This window comes from Coregonus lavaretus (assembly GCF_964263955.1).
Source record: "Coregonus lavaretus genome assembly, chromosome: 9".
Classification (NCBI taxonomy): Eukaryota; Metazoa; Chordata; class Actinopteri; order Salmoniformes; family Salmonidae; genus Coregonus; species Coregonus lavaretus.
In genome coordinates this window covers 19,673,084-19,688,722 of record NC_139996.1, presented here as the reverse complement: position 1 = coordinate 19,688,722, position 15,639 = coordinate 19,673,084, and the positions used below count along the sequence as shown (strand labels likewise).

Sequence of the window (15,639 nt, the reverse complement as noted above, 5' to 3'; positions counted from 1 at the left end):
TACTGAGGCATTACCGCATTTCATCACGGCTATATTTCATCATGATCTTATTTGGTTTTCGATAGTGGGTATTGTTTTGCCTGCAGAGTTCATGGGGGGATCCCTGTCATGATTGTCAGGCATGTCAGCACTAATGGTATGAGAGATGTCCTTATCAGATCCACCATGCTGAGATGATCTGATAGGATCTGAAGGGAAGGAATGTGGGTGTGTCTCCTGGCAGATGTAAAGACTCAGGTTACATACGTACAGGCTTTAGGCTGTTGCCAATTCACATGCAAGCCACATGTGTTATTCTATTCATTCCCATACCAAACTAATTTGAGTCTATTTGTAACTATTGCATACTATATGTACTGGCACTGGGAGAGGGATATTCATTACCTAACAAATTCACTGGAATTGCACAGAAGAATTAAGAAGACTTTTCAAGGCACTCCTTTGGCGCTATATTCTTGGGGTTTAGCTTTGTCTCATAGAAGTGTGCCTCATGCCGGATTAAGCACATGCCTCATACCCAGTTGTCCGTTTTCAGCTTGGCAGATTTCTGACAGATATTGGATTTTTTCTACCAACCCTGTGGGATCCATCAGAAACGTTTTTATTTGTGCATTAGTGGAGAGAGGAGTACCATGTGAATAGGCTATATAAACAAGAGACCTTTTGTTTTAATCTTGGGATTTGGATTGCAGATACATTTTAGACGCCACAATATACAGGCATCACAAACAAAAAGGCAAAACACAAACAAATTGGTGAAAGCACCCAAAAGTGCTATAAAAGAATGAATAAAATGGAAAGTTGGATAGAAAGTAAGTTATATTGTCAACTGCTAAGTGTTGTAATGAGATAAAACATAGGAATTCCTCTCTCTAAAGGTACAGCCTTCCCTGGAGGCGCCATTCTGCCTATGAAAGTGGTCTGTCCCTGTCCCCTGCATTTGGAGAGACATTCTGCTAGTGAAAGTGGTGTGTCCCTGTCTTTTCTCCTACTCTCTCTTACTGTGTACGTCCACCACACCCATCCCCAGCCATTGTCAGAGATTTGTAATTACAGAGCAGGGCTGTGCTGTTAAAAATACAGGGACAGAGCCATACCATGTGTGTCACAGGGCCATGGAGGTCAATGTATAGGCCTGCTCTTTACAGGGCAGGGAAAGCCAGGCGTCCCTAATTGTGGGTTGCACTGTACTGTGTGTGCATGTGTGTATGTTTTTGTGAGTGTGTGTATTTGAGAAAGAGAGAAAAGGGTAATTAAATCAAGTCATATATACATTCAGTGAAATGACTGACCTTTCTTGCACATCCACAAATGCACACACTCACACACAGAGGCAAGGAACTAAAGCATAACAACGTCAAGCCAGATGTTTTTCCTCCCATGTCTTTAAGACTCCCATCACGTTTACATTAGCTCATTAAACTTCCTTTAGCCGCCCCTTAACCAATCGTCTGCAACTATCAACATGACCTACTGGCCATTTCAGCTACTCTTACTTACTTATTTAGTGAAAAGGAAAAAATCTATCAATCTGTTAATGGCCAAAAATAGCTTATTGCAAGACAAATGAACAGTTGGGACTGTTCATCAAGAGGAACAGTGAGCTATTTGAATGGGTAAAGACCCACATTCATTGCCTTTTCCTACAGTAAAGCAAGCGTTGGCATGTGATTATTTTCTCTCCCTGTCCCCAAATGGTCTTAAAGGCCCTAAGTACAAAGAGTGTACACAGTCAGTCACCGTGGGTGTGTGTGTGACTTTCACCCACTGTGGTACTCCGCTGGGGAGCAGGACAGTCACAGACTTCACCTAGGGGGGAACATTCTGCCGCTAACTCTGAGCTGCTTCTGGTCTGACCTCAAACGAAACAGCAGAGAGCCAAAATAAACCAGGATATAAGCAGTGTCTGAGATGCCTGAGGGAAAGGCAACAATTGTAAACGTCCCTCCGCCCTCCTCACTGTCTAAAGGCCCACTGACTAATCCCCTGATATTGCTCCATGATCTAAACCTGCATCCCTTCTCAACCGACCAAACAGTCTAGCATTGTGTTGCTGTTCTTTGGGGCTTTTTTAAAATGATTTACTCATTGGCAGTGTGTGTCCGGTGTTGAATCCTCTTCCCCCTCTTCCCCCTCAGAACCACAGTGTTCCTCAGAACAAGACCACACTGTTACAGTAACATGGTTAGATGCATTTCAGCTCTGCATATATGTTTTGTGTGTGATATACCTGATGTGATATTATTCCAGTCAGATCCACTCAGTAGGCACTACCTTATGGTATGCACGGAGGCAAGCCTTGTCTATAAAAGTATATTGATTTATATCATAGCTATTGGAGTTTCATATCTATTGACCATGACAGTGCACTGAGTGAGTTGAACAGTTGAATTGATGTTGTTTTGAAATCTATCTGGACTACTTTATAATGTGATTGAGTACATTTGATCTAGGATCCCTGCAGACTGTACACTGTGTATTTGTGCCTTGTGTGGCAGTACTGTGAGGCGAAACTGTGGCAATACTGCTCTCTCCTGGCAACAGCTGGAAAATGTTAACCTTTTTTACTAAATCGCTCACCTCCCGTCCTGCTCTGTTGGTTTAGTAAAGCAAATATCCCAGCTGACTTATGTAACTTTTATATTCTCTGTTCTACAAATAGTTATGTGTAACTTTATATCTGGATGGATGGTGATTGATTGAATAGTTTGTTTTAATGATTCAGTATTTTACATTTATTTTCTTTATTCAGGTGGAAGAATTTTATTCTTCTTAATACAACTTTCATTTATAGAAATGCATTTGTAAAGGCAATTTTCATGCTTTTTTTTATGAAAAGCAACTCAATAAAAGCAAAACTGCTAAAACTGTTTATGTGAAATGTGGTGATGTTCAGAAATCTGACCCACTCTTTCTCTTGTCTGTCTCTGCAGGACTCCCAGACGGTAAACTGCCAGGTCAGTGGTCCACGATGAGAGCGGAGAGATAATCGTGCAGAGAGCCTCCCTCCCATCCCTGTCGTTTGTGCCACTGGAAGCAGCATATTGTTCCAGACTCCCAGACTCATCATGCCCCTGCTTCCCAGATAACGCCTCTGAGGACCAGGCCTGCACAGCACCCCTCATCTGCGCCATGGCAGGAGAGAATCAGCGCACGTACGCTGTCAAAAAGCTGGACGCTGAGTCCAAACTGAAGGATGAGGGCACTGCATTGGAGCAGTACAGCAGCAGTGAGAAAGCCACAAAAGAGTCTTCAGAGCACTTTTCAGGTGCGGGCGTGGAGGCGCGGACAATTAGCAGAGGGGCCAAGTTTGTAGACAAGGACAGGGACTATACTCAGCAGCGCGAGGCTGTGATCCGACCTCAGCAGGCGGGAAAAATAGACTTCAAGTCACTGCAGAACCGGCCTAAGTTCTCCAGCAACAGGACGTGGCCCAGTGGTAAAGGCAGCCCCCAGTCCCCCAGCGGGAAGTGCCGGAGCAGAGACAAGGGCAAGCGGTCAGGGAAGTCGGAGCGCGGTAACCCACAGCAGCTGTACAGACTCAGCATCACCAACCCACGTTCCAACCCTACTATCGGCATTGCCTACCCACAGCAGAAGGTCTCGCCACCCAAGAAGATGGAGGCCAGCCGAGGCCCAGTGTCGGGCAGCTACAGGTTCCACGTGCCCAGTATACCAGAGCGAGAGGCCGAGCTGCAGCAGGAGGAGCTCAACTACAGCCGCTGCTTCCAGGAGACCTCTTCCAATGTCACCTCCCCAAGCTATACCTCACAGCTACTGGGAACCACAGGTGGGACATCCATCCACCAACTCCCACCCCAGCAGCAGCAACCAGGCCCAACTGAGAACAATAATAACTCACAGACAAGCAGCCAGCTGCTCTTCCCAGACTTTCAGTTGAGTGGCTCCAATGACTGGCAGTCTCCAGAGAGGACTTTTAACGGTGGCATTTCCTCACAAAAATCCACTGTTCTCAAGGAGGCGAACAAGGCGAATGGTAGCTCTGTGCCTTTGCTGTTTCAGTACGGATACCAGTTGTCGGAGGACTCAAACCCAGACCCTTTTGCCTGTGATCAGAACCCCCTATCCCAGGGCTATATAGACTCCTCCTCTTTGGCTTCTTCCCAGGTGACTCATAACTCTTTTTCCTTTCAGTCATCTGGGGAGGTGAAGGAGGGGGGTCAGAATAACACTCAATTCAACAGTGACCAGCCAGAGGACAGATCTTCCTACCCCAATCCTCCACAGCTACCGCAGTACCTGCAAGCTCCACAAGGGGCGGCATCCTCCATGCACTGCCCCAGGGGTCTGAGTGAGGACTTGGCTAGTAGTGAGAGCTCTGGCTCCAGCTCCCAGCCGTCGGAGAAGGGTAAGAGTGCCCTGCCAGATAGCATGGACACGTTCTGCCAGGAAGACAATAAGGATGCAGCCCTCGCTTCAGGGAGCAAGAGGAGCTGCCCCTCCAAAGACGTTGCTGCTGCTAAAGGCAGTGTTAAAGGCAGTGTACGCCATGACAAAAATATTGCACAAGGTCCATGCTCCCAAATGCACTTTCCAAACAAAGCCTACAACAGCAACCCTCCACTCAATAGTATCCACATGGGTTCAGTGCCTTTTGACAAAAGCATCAACACCAAGGCCCATAGTAGCTTACCACACTCATGGGAGGAACTGAATAAGAACTTTTCCCCAGCTGACCAAAACACTATGCCTTATCCTAATATGAATGATAAGTTTCAGTTTCAGAACCAGCCATCCGTCGATCAAAGGCTAAACACATCCAAAAGCGGTAGGATGCCATGGCAGCAGATAGGCCTCACTTATGCCATGCCGAACCAAAACAGGATTGAGTTGTCTAGGCAACTAAGCAACCAAAAGCTCACTTATTTGGTAGCACCCTCTGACTGGCAGGATGACACTAAATCACATAAGAATAGTTCACTGAAAAGCCCCAGCTCTTTCCAAAACAATAGACCTAGTGAAGGATTTTCAAACCCAAGGCAAGAGAGTGTCAAACAAGGCTGCAGTACAATACCACATTTTAAAGTTGAGACAAGTCACGCGCAGGTCTGTGAGTCCAAGAATAAGCCCAATTATTTTGGAATGAACCAATCATTGCCTGGGGCATCATCAAGAACATATGGATATCCACCATTACAGGTCCCACCAATGGGGCGTATAATGGTGTCACCATATGAATCTCCCTCGCCCTCCCCAGTCCATAACCCAGCCTCTAGCAGCACATGTTCTTCACTCTCCCCAGCCTCAACAAGTCCTGTCAACCTCTCTGAGGACAGACAGATATCAAAGATTGGGCATCCCCCTCCATTCTACCCACAGCACCAAGTGAAGGCACAAGTACCTACAGATCACCTCAGCACTAACTCTCATCATTTCCACTCAGACGCCTCCCGTAACCTGCCTTACACACCAGAGAGGGCAAAAGACGACATGATGAGCTACCTGCACAACAACGGACATCCAAAGCCTAGTATGGATGGCAACAAGGGCTATATGGATGGTTTTGGGGTGGAGCACCACCCACCTCCACCACCATACTCTGCACATCAAATGTTAGCTACGTCTTTAGCCACGGCAAACCTTGACCAACTGGACGTACTTCTCACGTGCAAGCAGTGTGATCAGAACTTCACTAACCTGGCCGCATTCCTTGGCCATAAGCAATACTGTGGACAGCATGCATTTGCACAAAAGGTGGATGACACCAGAAGAACACCAGGAAGTTCAACACAGTTTCACAATGACATGATAAAAGTTTCATCCTCTGGGACCAGTTTATGTCAAAGTGTCTCCATGACAAGGTGTCCATCTGACCTTCACCTGTCTCTGCTGGGGCTCAATAAGAATGGAGAACTCATGTCTGACAGTGAAATAAAAGGGGATTCTAAGGACGACCCTATGAAACTCAACCTGTTCTCTGGGGTAGGTAACCTTCCTGTCTCACTTCCTGACTTGGAGATAGAGGATGCAAAGTTAGATAGCCTAATCACTGAGGCTCTAAATGGACTGGGGTATCAGTCAGACAATGCAGAGATTGACAGCAGCTTTATTGATGCATTCGCAGATGATGACCTCACCACTGTCAAAGTATCGTCAAACAGGCATACTCTAAAAACCAAAAACTCAATGGTCTTTGAGAGCAAAAGCAAACAATCTACTGAAGACGACAGGTCTCTGACACAAGGAAAACATATTTATGACTCAGACATTGAGAGCTTTGAGACAGACAACAAGCACACAGAAAGCAAACTTGAGAAGACTTCTCTGAATTTTGAGCAGGAAGAGAAAATGAACATCAAAAAAGAAGTCTCTCATAAAAATTCAAGGATCACCACAGGGGAGAAACCGAGGGAGCAAGAAAATAAAGTGAAAGATATAAGAAAACTGTCCAAAGGTGAAGAGGAAAACATTAACACTCCAAGGTTCCTCTTATCCAGCAAATTTTCTGAACGTTGTGGAGTTCGAAGTCTCCAGAATAGCTATTTGTCAAGTGGCTCAACCTCTTCCCAAGTCTCCTCTGCAAACAGGAGTTCCCCAACCCAGAGGATTGCAGCAAGGGAGAGTAAAAGGAAAAGGACCGGTACCTGGAGCAAAGAACTCATCCACAAAATAGTTCAACAGAAAAACAAGTTAAACAAGCTCCATGTTAAAGGCACCAAAAACCTGCAGTTCTCGCTGGTGATGGAGAGACTGACGCCCACGGTGCCAAACCCTATGTTTGGGGAGTATGACTATGTCTCAGACTCAGATGACGAGTGTGAGCCTGTGAAGATAGCAAGCCAAGGTCGCCTTAGCCAAAGTGGCCACTGCAAGTACACCTACACAAAGGAGTGCAAATGGCGTGCTAGGAGTGACAGGGACAGTGCAGCATGGAAGCACGAATCAAAAGAGTGCTTCCAGATGAAGAAAACTGAAGAATCTCCAGAGAAACCTGGCTCTAACCAGAGACTTGGGAGGAGAGGCAGCAGGTCATCCACAAGCAGTGAAGTCAGCACATCTGTGAGTATCTCCAGCGATAGCATCAACAGCCCCAAAAGCACTGACCACACAGACTCAGACTGGGAGAAAAAAGTGGAGATCAGGAGGAATGACTCTTCCGAGCAGAGAACCTACGAGCGATCTCCACAAAAGATATGCAAAGAGTCTAGCACACAACTAGCACTGACATTCACCAAATCTACTAAGAGGTATAGCACTGATAAGACTCTCCACTCTACTAACAAAGACAAGTCAGTGGCCTCAAGGATCACTAACTCAAATACTGAAGATGTTGATCCAATATCAGCACTACCAAAGGTGAGGATTGCAGTCAAAAACCTTGAAAAATGCAGAAGCACAGATGTGTCCTCAAGGGAGAAAGACGACTCATTTAGTAGAGACACTGACACGATAGCAAGTTCTGATAAAAACACACCACTGAGGACAGCCATCAAGACATCCAAAGGGGAATCAATACATTTTCAATCTACTAGTTCTGATCTCAAATCACACCAGCTTCAATCATCACATCCTGCCACAAACAACAAGGAAGGATATTTTTATAATAAATTCAAAAAGGATGAAACAACCTCAAACGAAAAATCAGTACACAAAAGAATAGAAGAGCAATCTACAAAGCCAAATTCAAAGCTATCAGACATTTCTACATTTGATAAACACAATGAGAGTGTCTATCACATTAAAAACCCATTGACTTTCAACAATGACATAGTCCCCAAGACCACACCTCTTTTCAGTGCACTCATGGATGAAGTGTGCCTTTCTCCAACTGAATTTGACAAGCCTCTGACGCAGAAAGAGACATCACATCTCATCCCATACCACCTAGAGCAAGACCAGGGTCTTATGAAGTCTCCCCTCTCATTTGACACATCGTCAATGTTCGGGGACCTCTCAGTGGCAGGATTTGACAATGGCCTCTACACTGACGTTCCATTGCACAAAGAAGGTTTCAGCTCCTTAGATACCACCAATGACAAAAAGGAGGTGTTTAGCTCATCATCCTTTCTTTCTCCTTTCTTGGAACAGAGGGACTGGGGCCTTATGGTTGATGTCACCATGTTACCAGATGAGATATCCCAATACAAAGACAACTCTGATAAATCAAATGAAAATAAATCAGATTATAATCATGTTCCTTTGTCTCTGCCAGACAAAATAATGGACTACAGGGCGAATCTCAACAGCTATATGTCAGAAGATGAGCTAGAGATAAAGAGGATTGTGACAGAGTTGGAAAACCAGCTCCAGACAGCCAAGCTAAGTAGTCCGCCATTGCTTACTGAGTCTCCAAAGCAGCTGAAGATGAGCAAATTGTCCCCTCTACTGCTGGACGATAAGTCTGAGAATGAAGACACTGGTCTGGATATGGGCTGCCCTGTGCAAAGCATGTCAAGTATGCCATCTGACCCACATTCACAGGCTTTTGTTGAGCCTGGTCTACCATGGTCCAGTTCATTTGAGTTTGGGTTGATGGAGGGTCATCATACTCCAACCCATGCTGTACCCAGTATCCTTGAACAGTTTAGCGAGAAGGATGACTGCGAACACAGTATGATAACCACAACCACAAATGTAGAGAAAGAGCAACTGCAACAGGATGACCACAAAGATGAAGGCATGGGTGTTGACAAGAGAACTGCCATAGAGAAATCTGAAGAGATTCTAGAGAGTAAGACCTATGCAGAAAACCTGATGAAAAGCCTGGAGGTGATATCAGATTCCATTTTCAAAAACGATCCCATCACACCTGAAGTGGAGGAGCCAAACCTCACCTCACCTAAGAACCCAGAACACTTACTCAGTGAAAGCCAAGCTCCATCTGCTGATGCTGCTGAAAAGGTTATTCCTGATGAGGCGAACGTTGAATCCACACACTTTGAATTACAGCCTCCTCTCTCTGAAAACACAGAGCTCCCACCTGATCTAGAAGAGATTGTTTCACTGCAGCCAAGTGAGTCTATACCTTACAACGACAGTGGGTCAGAATTCAAAGACATGCCAATCAGGAACAATGTCACTGAAGACAGTTGTGTTATAGAAACTGATAACTGCTCAAACACTGAAATGGATAACCTACCAATGACTAAGGAGACCTGTGAGAACCAGAAGCTAGAGGACTGTGGGGATGAAATCCTTGAAGCCAAAAGTGCCCTCCTTGAGCATACAGAGCTTCCACATACTACCATTGATGAGCCTCCAGAGCTTCCACATACTACCACTGATGAGCATACAGAGCTTCTAGAAACCTCCATTGATGAGCATAGAGGGCTTCTAAATTCCTCCATTGATGAGCATACAGAGTTGCTAGATACTTCCATTGATGAGCATACAGAGCTTCTAGATACTACCATTGATGAGCATCAGGAGCCAAAAGAGCCAGTGGAGGACATCAGTTTTAATACTAAGTCTGTGAGCCAGCCCTCCAACGGGTCCAACCTAGCAGAGCAGGAAATGGCTGATAACTTGGATAATACGCTTGAAGAGGTAGAAAATGCATCTAAGGAACTATCCATAGATGTCCAAAGTAACTCTGAGAGTGTATGTCCTTCGCCATCTGCAAATGAACAGGCGGAGGACAGTTCAGCATGTGTAACAGAGGAAGACAGCATTGAATCTGACACTACAATACAGGATGAGGTGATAAGCTATACAATCCCTTTTAGGTGTAGCACCCCTGAGAATGGCATTGCCAATCAATCAACCCATGTCTTCATGGAGACTGTCACAGATAAGCCTTGCAGTCCACTGTTGACGGAAACCAATACAGAACATGCTAGCCACAGATCAACCTTTTCCAACATTGAGTCAGATGATGAAAGCACCATGTTGGTCATTGCTGAGCATGACAGTGACCTTGACAGTGATGCACACATGGAACATACACCTGAGGAAAAAGCAGAAACAGAAAAGGAACCTGAATGTGAGGCCAACCACAGACAAATAGAAAATATTCCAGATGTTGAAGACATCCAGGAACACATTCCTTTACATCTCATGGCATTTTCCCAGCACTCACCATGCAAAGAGGATTTGCAGATGGACGAAAGGCTGGATAGTATTCCAGATGATGCTCCTCCATCCAGTCCTGTTCTACCAGCTTCTCCACACACACCTGTGGAGAACCCTGACACACAAGAACAAGAACAATCACAGCCAATCACATGCAATACTATGGATACTATCCCAGCCTCAATCCATGACACACAATCTCTTAAGGAGGAAAACTGTGATGACCTAAATGCCAAAGAAGCACTGCATATTGATAACACATTGACTATAAGAGCTGAGATGGACTACTCTTTAGTAAGTCCTCCTCAACTGGACTTGGGAATCACAAAGGGTAAAATCTCTAGCACTGAAGCCTGCATTCCCTCTCCTCTACCCTTGACCATTGCAACAGAGCCATCTGAGGCAATGGAGGCCCTTACGAAGAGAGTCTCCGTATCACTGTATGATTTCAAACTAAGCCCACTGAACTACAATTACGTTCCAGATGAGCCTCCACAACTGAGTCAGTTTGAATACACTCCTATCTCCCCAGCCAACGTGGATGAGGATGAGCCAATCATCAAGCAGAGCCCTAAGGATGACTGTGAACCTTGTGATCTAAGTGATGACACGGCATTGACGTCAGACAAAATAATGTGTGACATTGATCTAAGCGATGACACAGCATTGACGTCAGACAAAATAATGTGTGACATAGACACAGAGTTACCTATGAGTCCACACCATACAGCCAAGCTAAGTCCACCAGATGAATCTTTGAACAAGAGCAGCATCCAAAATGACATAACATTTCCATTCATTTTATTGGTTCTCCCTTCTCAGAGCACTGCTCCGTCCATTGGCGATATAAAGGAGGATTTGGACAGTTGCCCGGCTCCACTTCAAACTATTGATTATTTGGACTTAGATGTTGACTTGCTAAAGAGAGTGGCTCCAGAGGTGCTGCCAGAAGTCCTGGATATCAATGAGGTCCCTAGTGAGCAGAACACCTGTCCTTTGATAAAGGATATCTCAGATGATCAGCTCACTCCCAAACCACTGATAATCTGTGAGAATGAGCCAACCCCATTACCATTAGACCAAATAGAATCTCTAACAGTGGAGGAAGGTCAGTGCTCAGCAACCCACAAGCAAGAGGAAGAAACCACGCAGAAAAATACAAATCTGTGTGAGATATGTGCCATGTTTTTCCGGACAGTGCCAGGATTAAAGAGACATAAGGCCATGAAACATTTGGTCAGGACTAAAAGAAGCCCACATTTGGAAAAAGCAAATAATCAAGGGAGTCTACACAGTTACCAAACATCCCACTCTATAGAAACAGGACATAAAGATGATCTAGAGCTCCTGGTTCCACAGACCTGTTTGCAAACAGAAAGCGATGATGTTTCTGACAATCACTGCCCTGAGACAAGTAAGAGCTCCTTCATAACCAAACAAGGAGAAACAGATTTAATCCTGGAGGACACCACAAGTGAAACAAATATGGCAATGCCAGCTGGTGACATAGTCCAGCAAATGCCTCCTCAGTTGACAAAAGCCAAGAAAAGCTACAAACCACGGAAGAACAAAAACAATGAGGTGAACGTGAAAACAGACATATTACAGGCAATTACTCCTGAATTCCAAACCCGGCTAAAGCAAGGATACTGCAAGTCACCTGGGAAACAAGACATAATCAATTCTACTGTAAACCACAAAGTTACAGAGCAGGAGGAAGTCCCTTTTATTGTAACAAGTAACAGTGGCATTGAACAGATGCCCATGTCTCCAATAAAGGTTACAAATCTGCTCACCCAGGATATGGACTTGATTCAAAGCAACACTGATACAGAAGAGGGGAAAGGCATAGCGGAAGTTAGTATGGATGTTGGAAGCGATTATGGAGTATCTGTAAGTAAGGATATTAGTAGGGAGTATGATACATCTAGAGAGAATTTGTATGACCCTAAAGAGACATGTAAGCAACAGACTTCAGACCAGGGTCTTTCCACAGAGATACTGGGAAAGGTTGCAGTAAAGATTGAATGTGAGAAAAACAGTCGCCCAACAGATGAGGTGGAGAATCTCACCTGTTTTAAATCTTCTCCTGCAAGCCCGCCTGGACTAAACCCTGACTTGAATGATTTTCTTGATGATGAAAGCACATTCTCGCAGTTATTCCCCACTAGAAACGAGGAACTGAAAAGGAAAAAGTGTGCAAAGGTTTATGGCAAGAAAAGCAAGAAGCAGAAACTATCACCCGATTCATCATTAGTTCAAGACTATCCTCATCCTGACCTGTATCTGGAAAAGAAAGATGACTATCGAGAAAATCAGATGGACCAAACATTTGTCAACAATCAAAATGACCCTTGTAAATATGAAACGATATCCATTGACGATGCTATCATGTTGAACATGTGTCATAATAGCACTTTAAAGTGTGATTCCAAGAAAGTATGTAACATGAAAGGAAACACAACAGATCACAAAGACATTCATGATAATACTGTGAAGCATGGCAGTGACTTCCTATGCCCACCTGAGAGCACTATCGACAAAGCATCATTGGCATGGAGTGCCTCCAACGACCTTGTTACAGATGCTGTGATCTCCTCTGACCCAACTTCCTGTAAAGCTGAAGTCCCAACCCCACCATGTCCTCTTCCTATCATAGCCCCTTCTGCACCTTATCCTGGAGACCCATGTGCTACAGACAACGTGTCTCCTTTCCACAACATTGACATCCCAAACCTCAATACCACATTCCAGCTACCCGAAATTCAATTATTTGACTCCAACAAGGACATCCCATTAGCTGGACCCATTGGTACTGATGATGCGCAGACCAGAGACAATGCAAAGCCCAAGAAGCTCACAGAACACAGAGGAAGAAAACGACAAGAGGGCGGCTTAAAGATCAAGGACAAACATTACAAGTGCAAGGTGTGCTTCACCTGGTTCCTAACCCTGGGGGAGCTCAACTTCCACAAGCTATCCCACAACCCCTCTCCACCTCCCACCTGCTACATGTGCGTCCAGCGCAAGTTCAGCTCCCGGGAGCAGCTGAGGGACCACCTGAGGGAGAAACACACCAAGAACAAGGCCGGCATCTGGACCTGTGGCATGTGCCTGAAGGAGATATCGGACGTGTGGATGTACAATGAGCACTTACGGGAACATGCCACGCAGTTCGCCCGCAAGGGCCAGTCACACAGCGCTATCCTGGGGAGTCTGCCAGGCTCTGGAATGCAGGAGTCAGCCGTGAAGAACTTCATCACTTCCATCATGCAACGCCGCCCCAGCAAGGCCAGCAGAGAGTCCAGTAAGGTCTCCAACCAGGAGAAACCAGCCGTGGTAGAAACCACCGGGCAGGAGGTGAGAACTACAGAGGTAGCTCAGCCCAAAGTTGTCAAGCCTAAAGGGAACAGTGAAAAAGTGGGGAAACCGAGCACGCTGACGCCAGTCGAGGTTCTGCACAAAACAGAGACGGCGCCAAAGAATGTGGAGATGCACCCCAACTGTAAAGACCCCTCGAGAGACTGCCACCACTGTGGCAAGCAGTTCCCCAAACCCTTCAAGCTTCAGAGACATCTGGTTGTGCACAACTTAAATAAAATGTTCCTGTGCCACAAATGCCCAGTGACCTACCAGGAGCCACAGGAACTAAAAGAGCATCTGAAAAGTGAGCATGAAGAGGTGGATGAGCTCGACTCAAAGCATACAACCCTCTACACCTGTGAGCTGTGTGCAGACGTCATGCATGTGATCAAGAAATCTTTCATCTGCAGCACCTGCAACTACACCTTCTCTAAGAAAGAGCAGTTTGACCGACACATGGAAAAGCACTTGTCAGGAGGGAATAAGATCTTCAAGTTCAGAGGAGTTCTCAGACCTATTAAGACATCTGCCTCCAAAGAGAACGATGAGTGTGAATTGCCAGCAAGTAAAAAGAGAAAGATTCTCACTGACAGTCTACAAGAGAACAGCTCTGACAGTGGCATCGCCAGCATAGCCTCACTGCACTTAAATCAGAATGTTGAGATGCCAGTTCTGAAACCCTCTGTACACACGACAGAGGACTCTACACAGACCAGTGCAGGTGAATATCACACTGAAAATGATGCCAGTGTGAAGACTGAGGAAATGGCTGAGGAATACTCTGACATGCTGGTAGAGCTGGAGCATTGTACGTTTCACCTGGGCTCTGAAGGTGTCTCCACTGCTACACCCAAAACAGAGGACATTGTTCCCAGTCCTTCGTCTAAACTGCCTGTTAGAGACATTGGTGAGGCGGATGGCAAATCATTCACAGATCCATGTGATGTGAAGGAAGAGGACGATCCACTTGAGAGCAATAGAGCTGAAGAGGTGAGGGAGTGTTTCGCCGATGCTAAGCAGAGCACCCCAGAGAGCAGCATACAGACTAGCACTGCAGAAGCTGAAGAGAAAAAGATACAGAGGAGAGATGCCACGGCATCGGATGAGGAGTTGTATGTTAGCCTCCGTGAAAACCTGATTAACAGCTCAAAGACACCCGATTCACATGACCTCCACCAACCTCCTACAAAGCATAAGGCATCTACCATTGTGATGGACCAAATGAGGGAGGATAAGCAGGGGCAACAGTCAACCAGCACTCACAGCTATGACAACAAGCAGAAGGACAAAGCCTCCACACCCAAGCCCAGTGAAAGCACTAAACACAGCTCCAAAAACAGCCCCAGGGCCATGGAGTCAACACCAGTCCACCACACCAAGCTCACGTCCCAGGGCTTGGCCTCCAGCGAGGACAAAGACTCTGCGAGAAGAGAACAGAAGAAGAGAAAAGAGATGAGGTTACCTCACAGTTTACACAGGGTCTCCTCGCCTGCCACACGGGAGAACCTTGGAGTCGACGTCAAGGCCAGAAATAAGTTCCGGCCTAGCAAGTGCGAGAGTCCGGCGGTTCACAGGAAATCAGAAGGCCCCAGCGACTACCCGGTTCTCTCTTCGGTTAGAGATGATGTGGTCAGCAACAAAATAGTCTCCAAGCACAAAACATCAGGGAGTTTAGGCCTTCAACCAAAGAGAAGCTTCCTCGATAACTGCATACCAAAGAAAGCAGAGATTGTGCATCATGTTAATGGGGATTACAAAGCCAAAAAGGGGCCTCTTGGACGGGCTCTTCATCCCCCAGTTTCTAAAGTGTCAGCGCCTCCTATGAACAATTCCTTGAATAAGTCTAGGCCAAAGACAGGGGTGAGGTCCATGGAGAGCCACTCCTATAGGACAGCAGAGTCTCAGAACAACCTCCTGAGCCAGCTGTTTGGCCAAAAGCTCACCAGCTTTAAGATTCCTTTGAGGAAGGACACTTCAGAATCAATAAACTGAGGGGGAAAAACTAAAAGACTGAAAATACATTTCATGACCATGAATGAGATTGCATGGATCTCCTCTGTGAAATGTTTGTCTAAATAATTATGTTGTCACTTTATGTCTTCTTCTCTTGTATATGTGTTGTTATAACACAAATGTGAGGACTAATGGCAGAGATTATTTTATGAATCTAGAATGAAACTGCTAGTAGGGCAAATCAGTGACTAATTCCTGCTATTCTTATGTTGAACATTATCTTTTTCAGAG

General features: G+C 45.6%; 1 protein-coding gene across 1 annotated transcript; it reads left to right on the top strand.

The window, feature by feature from the left end:
• Nucleotides 1-3,132: 3,132 nt before the first annotated feature.
• znf469 (zinc finger protein 469) lies at nt 3,133-15,387 on the top strand (the record flags this gene model as incomplete). The annotated part of the gene is made up of 5 exons (XM_084168655.1): nt 3,133-7,250; nt 7,758-9,547; nt 10,424-10,615; nt 11,111-11,268; nt 11,812-15,387. 5 exons carry the CDS (start codon nt 3,133-3,135, stop codon nt 15,385-15,387), a joined length of 9,834 nt encoding a protein of 3,277 aa, XP_084024781.1.
• Between the last annotated feature and the right edge of the window lie 252 nt (nt 15,388-15,639).